At 44.8% G+C, this 14,521-nt stretch overlaps 1 protein-coding gene across 1 annotated transcript in view; it reads right to left on the bottom strand.

The window, feature by feature from the left end:
- Window positions 1–14,521, bottom strand: part of LOC139226917 (carboxypeptidase D-like) — a 216,772-nt gene that overhangs the window by 140,487 nt on the left and 61,764 nt on the right. The window contains exons 11-12 of the mRNA XM_070858009.1: window positions 5,928–6,043; window positions 4,149–4,301 (exon numbers count right to left, since the gene is read on the bottom strand). Coding sequence (XP_070714110.1) covers window positions 4,149–4,301; window positions 5,928–6,043 — 269 coding nt within the window. The remainder of the gene's footprint in view (window positions 1–4,148; window positions 4,302–5,927; window positions 6,044–14,521) is intronic.

Below are 14,521 nucleotides of genomic sequence, written 5' to 3' on the forward strand. Positions count from 1 at the left end.
AATATTGGGAAGACCGAAGCCATTGCCTTTGGTCCCTGCCACAAACTGCGTTTCCTAGCCACCGACTCCATCCCTCTCCCGAGCATCTGTCTGAGGTTGAACCAGACTGTTCAAAACCTGGGTGTTATATTTGACCCTGAAATGAGCTTCCAGCCACATATTCACCGCATAACTAAAACCGCCTATTTCGACCTCCGTAACATTGGCCGTCACCATTCCTGCCTCAGCTCATCCGCTGCTGAAGCCCTCATCCATGCCTTTGTTACCTCTAGACTTGACTACTCAACGCACTCCTGGCTGGCCCCCCACATTCTACCCTACGTAAACTTGAGGTCATCCAAAAACTCGGCAGCCCATGTCCTAACTCGCACCAAGTCCCGCTCATCCATCACCTCCTGTGCTCGCCGACCTACATTGGCTCCCAGTTAAGCAACGCCTCAATTTCAAAATTCTCATCCTTGTTTACAAATCCCCTCCATGGCCTCTCCCCTCCCTAGCTCTGTAATCTCCTTCAGCCCCACAAATCCCCCGAGATGTCTGCGCTCATCAAATTCTGCCCTCTTGAGCATCCCTGATTATAATCACTCAACCATTGGTGGCCGTGCCTTCAGCTACCTAGGCCCCAAGCTCTGGAACCTTCTCCCTAAACCTCATTGCTCTCTAGCTCTCTTTTCTCCTTCAAGACGCTTCTTAAAACCTACTTCTTTGACCAAACTTTTGGTCATCTGTCATAATTTCTTCTTATGTGGCTCGGTGACAAATTTAGTTGTTTTGTCTTGAAACACTCTTGTGAAGCTCCTTGGGACATTTTACTAAGTTAAAGGCGCTATATAAATACAAGTTGTTGTTGTTGTTGTTGATTGAGGGATAAATATTGGCCAGGCACCGGGGATAACTCCCCTGCTCTTCTTTGAAATAGTGCCACGGGATTTTTTATGTCCACCTGAGAGAGCAGACAGGGCCTTGGTTTAATGTCTCTTCCGAAATGGAGTAGCTATAAATTACATACTCAACTGGTGAGAAATACTACCATATAAATACCGCGACTACAAGAGCGGGTCAGAGGCTGGGTATTGTGTGGCAAGTGACTCACCTCCTGACTCCCCAAAGCCTTTCCACCATCTGCAAGGCACAAATCAGGAGTGTGATGGAGTACTCTCCACTTGCCTGGATGAGTGCAGCTCCAACAATACTCAAGAAGCTCAACACCATCCAGGACAAAGCAGTCCGCTTGATTTGCACCCCATCCACCACCTTAAGTAGTTACTCCCTCCACCACCGGCACACCGTGGCTGCTGAGTGTACTAGCTATAAGACGCACTGCAGCAACTCGCTAAGACTTCTTCGACAGCACTTCCCAAACCTGCAACCTCTACCGCCTAGAAGGACAAGGGCAGCAGGCGCATGGGAACAATATCACCACCTGCAAGTTCCCCACCAAGTTACACCCAATCCTGAATTGGAAATGTATCTCTGTTCCTTCATCGTCGCTGGGTCAAAATACTGGAACTCCCTCCCAAACAGCATGGTGGCAGTTCAAGAAGGCGGCTTACCACCACCTTCTCATGGGCAATTAGGGATGCCCATGATCGAATAAAAAAATCTTAGCTTAGTAAGGCAGCATCCATAAATATTTGTACTACAGCCATCATATGTTTAATTCTAAAATTCAAGTACTTTTGATTTTGTTACGAATGATGTTTCTACCAATATAATTTCATGGGATAGAAAGACTTGCATTTATATAACGCCTTTCATGACCTCAGGACGTCCCAAAGCGCTTTACAATCAACGAAGGACTGTTTGAAGTGTAGTCACTGTTATAATGTAGGAAATGTGGCAGCCAATTGCACACAGCAAACTCCCACAAACAGCAATAAATAAAGGACCAGCTAATCTATTTTAGTGATGTTGGTTGAGGTATAAACATTGGCCAGGACAGCGGGGTGAACATAGTGAATAGTGTCGATTCGTGACATGGGATCTTTAACGTTCACCTGAAAGGGTAGCCGGGGCCTGGGTTTAACGTCTCATCTGAAAGAGGGCAACTCCAACAATGCGGCACTCCCTCAGTTCTGCACTGGAGTGTCAGCCTAGATTTTGGCTTGATCCCACAACCTTCTGACTCAGCAGTGAGGGCGCCACCACTGAGCTAAGGCTGACACTAATCGTAGGGCTGATTCCCGATCAGCTACTTGCAATAAGGAACAGCAGCTCACCAGGAGCATTGGTTTAGTACATCGCAAGCTGTACCCATCACCAAAAGAATCTAATAGGGGTACAGTAATTGAATGTATTGCATAAACACTTTACATCAACTGGTCTTGGTATACACATCTGAGTGTATTTGACATCATGTATTTGGTATCGACATCATGTATTTGGTATCCATATTGATACCATTTGCACAAACATGCTGTTCCAATTTCTGGCCTACTAATTAATCTGTTGTGTTTTATATTATTTGTTTCAGAAAAATACTAACATTCCTTTAGATTTAGTTAAAATTCAAAGCAGCAACTCCTGCTGAAAGTTCAATTCGTTCCTGAGCCTTGCCTGTTGTAATCACTTATGGCTGTGTAATAGAGTTCATATACTGACATTAAAAGAGCACCGTCTTCATGAAAATATGTTTTGCAAATCTTTTTAGGCTGTTCTTTGTTTATTGACACAAATCATGTCAGAACCGCATAATCGCATCACATCTGCATGCATGATCCCACCCTGAACCAAATAGCTCGCAGCTAGTTCTTTTGTTCTGACCAAGGGTCACCCACCCGAAACATTAACTCTGCTTCCTCTCCACAGATGCTGCCTGACCTGCTGAGATTTCCACCATTCTCTGTTTTTATTCCAGATTCCAGCATCCGCAGTATTTTGCTTTTGTTTTGTCTCTCTCCCCAAAGCAAAACATGTGTTTGTCAAATATGCTTCCAAGAAGACATTATCCCGTTAAATATTATATGCTGCCAAAGTGATATATCACTGATTTGTTCAAATAGATGTTGTCAGATATTCTCTCCAATGAAGACATGTTATCACATTGTCGGATAAGAACTTCAACCTCGTTCTCTTCTTTGATGTCTTTAGTAAATAAGATACCATGAGGCACTTTGCATTGTTTGCGTTTACTGAATAGGATCTGTCACAGTAACAGTTTGCTGTCCTGAATTGTCAATGTAACACTCTGCTGTACAGAATCTTGCAAAGTAACAGCTTACTGTATAGAATCTGTCACAATAACAGTTTGCTGCACAGATCCTGTCACTGGAATCGCTTACCATAGAGAATTTGTCACAGTAACAGCTTACTGTACAGGGCCAGCTAAAGAAACAGTTTCCTGCAAATAATTCAGCACAGAAACAGCTTACTGTATGGTAATAATGGTGAAATGTATATAATCTGTTGTGGTAACAGTTTCTAGAAACTTCACAGTAATAGTTTACTGCATATAATTTACACAATAATAGTTTACTGTAAGTATGTTTATTGCACAGAATCTACCGTAGTTAACTCTACAGAATCTGCTCCTGTAGTAATTTACTACGTGTAATCTGTCACAGCAAACTTTCAATCACATGTCCTGTGAGAGTGAGACCAGTGCCTTCAGGGTTGCAACTGTTAATGTCTCTGTTGCGGAAAGGGTAAAGCTCGGAAATAATAGGCAAAATTGATCGCAACATCACAGTTGGTAAACGTTGCAACTTCCTGTAGGGATTGTGGGAGCACAGGATTACCGCTAAAGAATTGTTTGGCAGCAGAACCAAAGGCGACATGAGGGAAAACTCTTTTACGCAGCGAGTGGTTGGGATCTGGAATTCACTGCCTGAAAGGGTGATGGAGGCAGATTCAATTGTGGCTTTCAAAAGGGAATTGGTTAAGTACCTGAAGGAAAATAAAATTGCAGGGCTACAGGGAAAGTGCAGGGGGAGTGGGACTAGCTGAGGTGCTCTTGCAGAGAGCTGGCACGGGCTGGACAGGCCGAATGGCCTCCTTCTGTGCTGTTACCATTCTATGATAAGAATGAAAGCGTCACCATCATCACTCATGAATAAAGAATGAATCACTCGTGGAATAACTGTGGCACTCAACTGTCTATCATTATACACCCTCTAATTCCTATTGATACATGGAATGTGAAGGGTTACCGAGGTGGGTGAGTTTCATATATTCCAGTAGTGATTGCTTGTTGTCCCGCCAGTACTGCTCAAGATCGCTGGTGTTTGGATACTTCACACAGGAAAGCTCGAGTGTAACCTCCAGACACTGGCCCCACACATAGCTGTAATCTTGCATTCCTCCTAATGAAACATAAGAGAAGCTGCAGTGAATAGCAAATCCTTCAGACTGAGCACTAATGCACATATAAATCAACCACTTTTACTGCATTGCTTTCTTTGGCAGGTTCCACGGCATAAGTTTATGCTGAATATTTAAAAAACAGAGGGACGTGGATTGAGTGACACAGTGAGGTAGCTACTGACTATGTGCAACAGTGTAAAACGAGCAATAGTGAGTCGGAAGCCTGTTTTATCTCTCTCCCGATTTCATTGGAAGTCAATAGAAATAAAAAATCAGATGTAAAACTGGCTGCTGATTTGCTATCAGCCGTTTTACACCATCACACAAAGTCAAATTCTGCCCATGTGGGTTTAAATGCTGTCCTTTAACCGCTAACACTGTATAATAATCCAGTGCAGACTAAAACTAAGACAATTCTCTCTCTTACAGCTGTAAAGGTTCTAATCGAAATGTTTGGCCAGTGGGTGAGGACCCCACAACATGTATTTCCACAAACCCACAGTCACTGAATAAAGCACGTTCAATGTTGCATGAGAACGGAAAACCAGCGGCCTTGCATATAACATACAAAAGGGCTGCTATTCCCTAGACCCAGGATCAATGGGTGACAGTGGCTTAATCAGTCACATGCTGTTTTAATTACAGCTTTTTTTCCTGAAAACATGAAGTTAATGTTTGCAGATTTGAAAAATTGAATTATCCAATAATTTGAATTGAGCAATATCACAGCAAAGTGAGACTGCAGTGCTAAATAAAAATAATTATCAGACAAAGTGAATTAAGTGACTGAAGTAAGAGCAAACTGGGTAATGACACTAACCTTTCACCTCTGGGAGTTGAGTGCAAACCCAGCTCAGAGTGCTGAGGTGAAAGTCTCCTCCGTCTGCTGGCTGTAAGGTTTCTACATGGAAATAGTTTAAATGGTCTCAGTCCAGTCGGCATGGGTCCACTGCACAAAAGCTAGTACCCTCGCTCAGAGAGGCTACAGGAAGGCTGGAGTGGGATATGGGGAAAACGCCATGCAGGTGCAGTAGAGGGCGTGCTACTGAGGTGTGGGCAGAGGTACTTTGTTGGGACAAAGTAAGAGAGAGCTTTACTCTGCATCTGGCCATGTTGTGCCTAAGCTAGGAGTGCTCATACTGAGTCCTTGCAAAGGGAAAGGTTCTGTTATGTATGTAAACCTGTAAATACCAGGTCTCACCACCAGAGGGCTTATCCTCTGGAGTCCCAAGGGATCCCACAATCCCTTGGGGGCAACTGTATATAAGGAGGCCTCACAGGCCGAAGAGGCACTCTGAGACCTGTAAATAAAGGACTACGATCACACCTTACTTTGAGCTTGCAGCATCTAGTCTGACTCTTTATTCAAGACTTAACAGGTTCCATTCCACAGCTCTGGCATCGCTCTCCTTGATGAGAAGAAACATTAAACAAAGGAAATGGAAACCACCAACCTGGTGGCTCTTACCCAGTCTTGCAGCTGTTTGCTGCACCCTCTCCAAAAACCATTTCGTAAGAACAGACCATTCATGTCAAAGCAGCTTCTTTGCACCTTCACCAAGAGTTTCTACAGCAGCAAAGTGGTCAAAAAGTGCTTGAGAAATTGGCTTTCCTCCCTCACGTACCTTCCAATGTGTACCAATCCGCACCATTAGTGATACCGTCAGGAAATGTGCTCCCTGGGCAGGCACCTGGCTGTTGCATCTTAGGATGGTTCCGGGCATAAACCAGACTGATGTGTCTGCATCAACAATCCAAAATAAAAACAAGAGTGATAAGTGATGCACAATTCAGTGTTCAAGAAGCACAACATTTTAATTAATATTTATATTTCAAATCATTATAGCATGTTAAATATTCATGCTGGCACAGCAATGTACAGTGCCTTAGATGGGGGACTCCTGCATTTGGATCTCACTCTCACCTGGCATTCATATATCAGGGAGTTGCTCACCTTGGCTGAAATATCAGATAGTACAGGGCGCGGAGGAAAACTGTCTAACCAGTCGGCAATAGGGGAAAAATGAGTCGGGTACAATTTAATTCATAATTTCGTGCCTTTGCATTTGGCAATGATAGAACTTGTGTAAATTAATAATAAATAATAGTAACTTTTATTTATATAGCGCTTTCTTGTAGTAAAATGTCCCAAGGTGCTTCACAGCAGTGTTATAAGACAAAACAGATAAATTTGACACCGAGCCACAAAAGAAGAAATTAGGATCGATGACTAAAAGCTTGGTTAAAGAGGTAGGTTTTAAGGAGCGTCTTAAAGGAGGAAAAAGAGGTAGAGAGGCAAAGAGGTTTGGGGAGGGAGTTACAGAGCTTAGGGCCCAGGCAGCTGAAGACACGGCCACCGATGGTTGAGCAGTTATATCAATTTTCCCCAATTATCTGCGCCGTTTTTTTGGCGTGCTCCGTTTTTTTGGAGTAAATTCAAATCTCCAAGTTTCCCCAAAGTTTCTGTGCTAGCGTAATTCACTTAGATAGGATTTTTTTTGGTCGTTGGGGGCATAACTTGCCACCTGCGCCAATTCTGGCCATTTTGGCCAGCTCCGATTTACTCCAATTTTTCTTAGTACGGCGAATGTGACCGCTCTGGAAAACCTTCTGGGCAGTTAACAAAATCAGCGCAGGTAAGAGAATTAGCGCAGCAGATGCAGTTCCACGGCCCGGGCAACAGCAGCAGAGGGTGGGGGGGAAGAGGGGGGCGGGGGGGAGGGGGCGGAGAGAGGTAGGAAGAGGAGAGAAGGGGAGAGCGGGGGAGAGGGGAGAGAGGGAGAGACGAGGGGGAGAGGAGAGAGGGGGGGAGGCCTGTTGGCTTGGGTTAGGAGTGGTATCCAGCACCGGGAGGGGAGGGAAGCCTTCAGCCAGGGTTAGGAGTGGCACCCGGCACCAGGGAGAGGGGGATAGACTTTTGGCATAAACACTTTAATAATTTAATGCTGGTAAGTTGCTGCAATGTACAAGGTGCTTGTGCAGGTTGCTGTGAGCTGGCAGAATGTGTTGTATGTTTCACTTTCCAGCCTCAGCCCGCAGTGTGTCCCTCGTTACCCTGGCAACCCAATCTTTTTGGTGCAGATCTTAGGCTCCACCCCCAAAGCTAAAGGACAGGCTAGGCGGTGCCAAAATCAACAATTCAAACGGGGAAAGTTGGCTGATTTTTTTTTTGCCGTAGTTGGGCCCCAAAAAACGGGCATAACTCTTCCAGTCTTTGTGGAAAATTGAACCCATAATGAGGGATGTTCAAGAGGGCAGAATTTGAGGAGCACAGACATCTTGTGGGGTTGTGAGGCTGAAAAAGATTACAGAGATAGGGAAGGGCAAGGCCATGGAGTGATTTGTAAAGCAGGATGAGAATTTTGAAATCGAGGCATTGTTTAACTGGGAGCCAATGTAGGTCAGAAAGCACAGGGGTGATGGGTGATCGTGACTTGGTGCGGGTTAGAACACGGGCTGCTGAGTTTTGGATGATCTCAAGTTTACGTAGTGTAGATTGTGGGAGTCCAGTCAGGAGTGAGTTGGAGTTATCAAGTCTAGAGGTAGCAAAGGATTAAACTTAAAATTAACTCTCTTTCGTGTGTAACCGAATTGTGTAAGATTGTGTCCTACCTCGATGGGCCACCTGGGTGTCTGTAATAACCTAGACAGTGTTTTAAACCAAACCCAATCTGTCCAATATCCTTAATAATGCAAATTAGCCTTGCTACAAATCTCAGTTATTACATTTTTATTGAGAGGCATTTAAACCAATTTTTTCTGCAATTTTTAAGTGCCACAATCCTAATTCCTTTGATGTGCTTGAATTTGAGGTTGGATTTATAAAGTCAACAACAACTGGTCTAACAATTTAATACAGGGCTGTATATAAATAAGTCAAAATACTTAAAATTTTCAATGCAAGGCAACCGCCATCAAATAGGAACATAAGAAAGCCCAGAGTAGGAAAAAGAAAAGAAAGACTTGCATTTATATAGCGCCTTTCACGACCACCGGACATCCCAAAGTGCTTTATAGTCAATGAAAAGCCCATTATTGTGATGAAAAGCCCATTCATCCCATCAAGCCCACATTACAACAGTGACTACACTTCAACAAGTATTTAATTGGCTGTAAAGCACTTTGAGACACACGGTGGATGTGAAAGGCTCTATAAATGTAAGTCTTTCTTTCTTTTATTTCGAGTCCATGTAAGATTATTTTATCAGGGACCTACTTTGAACCACATTTAGTTACTTCCTCTAGTTGCCCTGAAAAAAAAATCAAGCACTGCTTGATTGCCAGTATAGCTTTTAATTTCCTTTTTCAGCAGACATCCATTCCGTTCTCTTTGACAACTATCTGAGCCATTTTAATGCACCCGTATCCTATTTGAGGTAGGGGGATGAAAACTGCATATCTTCCTCCAGAATGATAATACCAAGAACTTTAATTTATAAAATGCCCATTACCATAGAAAAATATCACATGGCTCTTCACAGAGGTGTGAGATCTAACACTGATCTGTACAATGCCAGTATAACTTGTCCCAATGTGCAGCCCACTATCCTCCAGTTGAACACACCTAAATCTTTTTCCAATTCCACCTCCAGCCTTTCATGTTAGATTTATATATTTGTGTTAAGATATATATATTTGTGCGCACTAGGTCCGTGCAGCAGAGCAGGTCTCCAGTCGTCCTGGTTAATCCTTGCCACTGGATAAAGGCCTAGCTCTGTCAAGCCCGTGAGGTGGTTGATGTGCAATGGTCACCACGCGTGAAAAAAATCCACGCACAGGCATCATCCACCCCTTCAACTGGAGTTCAGGACTGGAACATCGGGTCCTTCATTGAAACATCTGTGAACTCTCATAGAAGCAAGTCATCCTCGTTCGAGGGACTGCCTATGATGATATATTTACTGTTACGTGTTACTGTTTACTGTTGCAACTAATCTGTGATTACAGTCATTACTGCGACTATTTAATGGTGGAATTACTGAACCCGAGAGCAGTGGTGGGTGTTAGACTAAAACACTCAGTGCATGGAGTCAAAAGGTGACTGGTTTAATTCCCCACTACACTCAGTTGTGAAATGAGCAAAGCTAAACAGGAAATCACCAACTGGAGATTGTGGAGTGTATCCAAAAATCAGGCAGATTCACCAAAGAAAGAGTGAGACTCACCAGAAAAATAGAACATTCAACACAAAACGAGATTCACCAAAAATCAACGGCGTTGGCCAAAAAACAGTGAGACTTGCCTTACCTGACAGTAAGGTAACATAAAACAGGAACTACGGCAGTTCAGTATACCTGTTCTGAAATGAGTTGCTTTCTGAAATGAGTTACTTTGCAGTGCAGCACTCTCTCAGTACGGGAGTGTCAGCCTAGAGTATTCACTTAAGACCCATTTCTTTTTAAATTTGTTCTGAGATGTGGGTGTCGCTGGCAAGGCCGGCATTTATTGCCCATCCCTAATTGCCCTCGAGAAGGTGGTGGTGAGCCGGCTTCTTGAACCGCTGCAGTCCGTGTGGTGAAGGTACTCCCACAGTGCTGTTTGGGAGGGAGTTCCAGGATTTTGACCCAGTGACGATGAAGGAACAGCCAATATATTTCCAAGTCAGGTTGGTGCGTGACTTGGAGGGGAACTTGCAGGTGATGGTGCTCCCATGCGCCTGCTGCCCTTGTCCTTCTGCGTGGTAGAGGTCGTGGGTTTGGGAGGTGCCGCTGAAGAAGCCTTGGCGTGTTGCTGCAGTGCATCTTATAGATGGTGCACACTGCAGCCACGGTGCGCCGGTGGTGGAGGTAGTGAATGGTGAAAGTGATGGATGGGGTGCCGATCAAGCGGGCTGCTTTGTCCTGGATGGTGTTGAGCTTCTTGAGTGTTGTTGGAGCTGCGCTCATCCAGGCAAGTAGAGAGTATTCCATCACACACCTGAATTGTGCCTTATAGATGGTGGAAAGGCTTTGGGGAGTCAGGAGGTGAGACACTTGCCTGCTCTTGTTGCCACAGTATTTATGTGGCTGGTCCAGTTACGTTTTTGGTCGATGGTGACCCATAACATCTGACTCAGCACAGCCAAGAGTTCCATTATCTCTCCTCCATCGGATTTAAAAAAAACTAAATTATTGTATTCCTGGACCCATTACCACTCCCTTTGAAATCGCACCTTCATCCCTTGTCATTGAATCTCTCCTGCCTTCCACCCTATCACAGACCTTCCCTTTTGTTCTTTCCTCCCCTCCCCGCTTTCCCTGCCTCTGTACTTGCTTAACGGTCACCACACGTTAAAAAAATCCACGCACAGGCATCTTCCACCCCTGGAGTTCAGGACTGGGATATCGCGTCCTCCATTGAAACTTCAGTGAACTCATCCCTTTTGGTGTGGAAGCAAGTCATCCTCGTTCGAGGAACCACCTATGATGATGACTTGCTTAAAATCTGTTACCCCCCCTAACTTTTTCCAGTTCTGATGAAAGGTCATCGACCTGAAACGTTAACTCTGTTTCTCTCTCCACAGATGCTGCCCAGCCTGCTGAGCATTGCCAGCATTTTCTGTTTTTATTATATCATTGTATTCCTGTATGTTGATGTAAGGAATGGCAGTGCTGTAGAAGACTTTCTACTTGACGGCTGACTTGCAGTATTAAATATGCTGAGGTCAGGCAGGGTTTGAGTCAGATGCATCATTCCGATGCCTCTACATTACAGGGGCTGCATATCTCAACTCAATACCTCAAAAGAGATCCTTTATTGCGCCATTGCTTTATTTCGGCCACTTTCTGCCCTTTAAACTTCTGCTTAAAATGCCCCAAGTTATGGCTAACAGCACCGTGCAAGCTTGGAGTCGAGGTTTCAGTCAGAAGCAGGTTAACCTGTGATGCCCGTTTTTTTTATTTGTTCCTGGGATGTGGACGTCACTGGCAAAGCCAGCATTTGTTGCCCATTCCTAATTGCCATTGTGAAGGTGGTGATCCGCCATGTCAGAGGCCAGTTAAGAGTCAACCACATTGTGGGTCTGGAGTCACATTTAGGCCAGACTGGATAAGGACGGCTGATTTCCTTCATTAGTGAACCGGATGGGTTTTTATGACAATCTGGCAATTTCATGGTCACCATTACCAATCCTAGCTTTTTATTCCAGACTTATTTAATTTATTTAATTAAAGTGTCAGCCCAGGCTCAGTGGGTAGCACACTCGCCTCTGAGTCAGAAGGTTGTGGGTTCAAGTCCCACTCCAGGGACTTGAGCACATAAATCTAGGCTGACACTCCAGTGCAGCGCTGAGGGAGTGCTGCACTGTCGGAGGTGCCGTCTTTCAGATGAGACGTTAAACTGAGGCCCCGTCTGCTCTCTCAGGTGGACATAAAAGATCCCATGGCACTATTTCGAAGAAGAGCAAGAGAGTTATCCCCGGTGTCCTGGTCAATATTTATCCCTCAATCAACATAACAAAAACAGATTATCTAGTCATTATCACATTGCTGTTTGTGGGAGCTTGCTGTGTGCAAATTGGCCGCCACATTTCCTACTCTACAACAATGACTGCATTACAAAAGTACTTCATTGGCTGTAAAGCGCTTTGAGATGTCCAGTGGTCGTGAAAGGCACTATATAAATGCAAGTGTTTCTTTAACTGAATTTAAATTCCCCAGCTGCCATGGCGGGATGTGAACTCATGTCTCTGGATAATTAGTCCAGACCTCTGGATTACTGGTCTTGTAACATAACCACTATGCTACCATACCCTCACACACCCACGCACACAAACAAGCCCTCCCGTTGCTCAGTGGGAAAAATTATAATTGAAATGACCCATCCTCAATTCAAGAGGAGGATGGGAATGGGGCCGTTTGTGAACCTTTCATGCAGCCCCTCCTGCCATCTCCGTTAAAGCTAAATTATTGAAATCCCTGAGTGGCTTGTGGGCAAAGAGCAAGCAGGCCTATCTTTACGAAGGGTGGGGAAGCAAAGACTGATTTGCATTATGAATTGCGAGTTAAATGAATCTATTATTATGCAGATAGAGCTCAAAGTCCAGATTGGGTTTGTTTGAAATTTAATTTCCTTACATTTTCATGAGGCATTCAGGTCGCAGTGCTTTTATGCTTTTCGTGATTATTTTATTAAGAATTAACAGTACAGTTGTCTCATTTCCATATTTATAGATAAGACTGGGTGCAAGTTCAAGACTCTATTTCCACAACATCAAAACTCTTCAAAATAGGTATCTGCGTCAGTGAGTCTTGTGTGGCATTACTGTTTTGTTCAGTTTTGCTGACTAAATTCTTCCATCTTTCTATTTGTCTGACTCTGAATCTGTCTTTCAATCTCTCTGTGCACCTGTCCATCTGTCTGTCTGTCTATCTGTCTATATCTATCTGTTTATCTCTCCTGTCCCCTCCACTTTCAGCTCCAACAACAAGTGTGAGGAGTTCATGGACTTCTTTGTCACTAAGGTTGAGTCCACCTTACGGCTGATTCTGCTGCTGCTGTCCCCTTTCCCTTTGCCCAGGCCAAACCTCCCCGCATCTCGTCAATTCTTGCTCCCTGGAGCCCATTCCCACTAAAGTGCTGACGCCACCCACCCCCCCCCCCCCAAACTGGTTCTGACCCCATATTGACTCCATTACAAACACAGCCTACTTCCTGTAACATCGCCCATCTCTGCCCCTCCCCAGCCCATCTGCCACGGAAATCCTCATCGATGCTTTTGTCACCTCCAAGTACAACTATTCCAATGCTCTTCTGGCTGGCCTCCCATCCTTCATCCTCTGTAAACATCATCGCATCCAGAACTCCTACCCTGCACCATGTTCCGCTCACCCATCACTCTGTCCCCGCTGACCAACATCGGCTCCCGGTCCCCCAATTTATCAATTCTCATACTTGTGTTTAAACCACTTCAAGACTTTATCCCCCCCAATCTGTAACCTCCTCCAGCCCTACGACCCCACCCTCCCCGAGACTCTCTGTTCCTCTGAACACTGGCTAAAGCCCTACTCCCTGCTCCATTGGCTCAGATAGGCATTAAACAGCCCACGGTACTATTTGAAGAGGTGCAGGGAGTTCTCCTGGTAGTCTGTCGAGCATTCTTTCCTCAACTGTCACCAACAAAAGAAATAAGTTGAACGAGTGATTCACGGCATTGCTGGCTCAGAATGGCCATCACATTTGCCCCACATGACAACAATAACTGTCAATCAGAATAACTCATTGTGGAAAGCTATGTGGGCCTAGAAATTGGGCCGCATAGCACCCGTTTTTCAGGAGTTACCCAGCATACTAAGGCCCCAAAATGGTGGGTAGGAATGGCACTCTCCCATCATATTGAGTAAGGACAAACAAGAGGCATGCATTGCCCACACCTGAAGCCACACAGGTGTTAGGCCCTTATATGCAAAGGGACCAACGCCTGCTTAAGGTCCTCGCTCTGACATCCGTTTGCCCTAAGGCAGCCCACGCCATTGTGGGAAACCAACCCCTAGGGAACGTCTGCCAGCCAAGAAGGTAAGTTACATACCTGACCGTGGAGCCGGGAAGGGCAGAGTGCTGCTCCCAACCCAGGGCCCGGTTAAGGGCCTGATGGCCTGGGGCAAATGATCCAAATGGACCGATAGTTATTTGTGTTCATGTTCATTACATTATGTGTATGATTCTGATTCTGAGTATGTAAACATAGGCCAGTATATTCAACAATGAAAGCATATATTCTGTATCAAGTAGGAATATATTCTGGTTCTGGTAACATTGCAATACTAGATTCCTATACATATATGCAAATTTCTCAATAACATGAAATAAAACAGGCTAGTACATATTCTGTTCTGTATATTGGTACATTAGTGTATATAGGTCCTTCTGTATATAGGTATAAACAAGTGAATCTATTTTACTTGGTCTTGTTTTTCCTCTCTTATTGTCTATTCTATTCAGCCTATTTGGGAGGCCTTATATTTTTTTCCTACGTTTATTTGGTGGGCTTATGTTCTTTGGTGGGCCTGGGGCTGCAGCCCCATCCGCCCCGCGGTTAATCTGCCCCGCGGATAATCTGCCCCATGGCTAATCCACCCCGCGGTTAATCCGCCCCGTGCTTTTTCCGCCCACGATTAATCTACCTCGTGGTTGATCCGGCCCGCGATTAATCTACCCCGTGGTTGATCCGGCCCGCGATTAATCTACCCCGTGGTTGATCCGGCCCGCGATTAATCTACCCCGTGGTTGATCCGGCCCGCGA

Source organism: Pristiophorus japonicus, chromosome 16 (assembly GCF_044704955.1).
Source record: "Pristiophorus japonicus isolate sPriJap1 chromosome 16, sPriJap1.hap1, whole genome shotgun sequence".
NCBI lineage: Eukaryota > Metazoa > Chordata > Chondrichthyes > Pristiophoridae > Pristiophorus > Pristiophorus japonicus.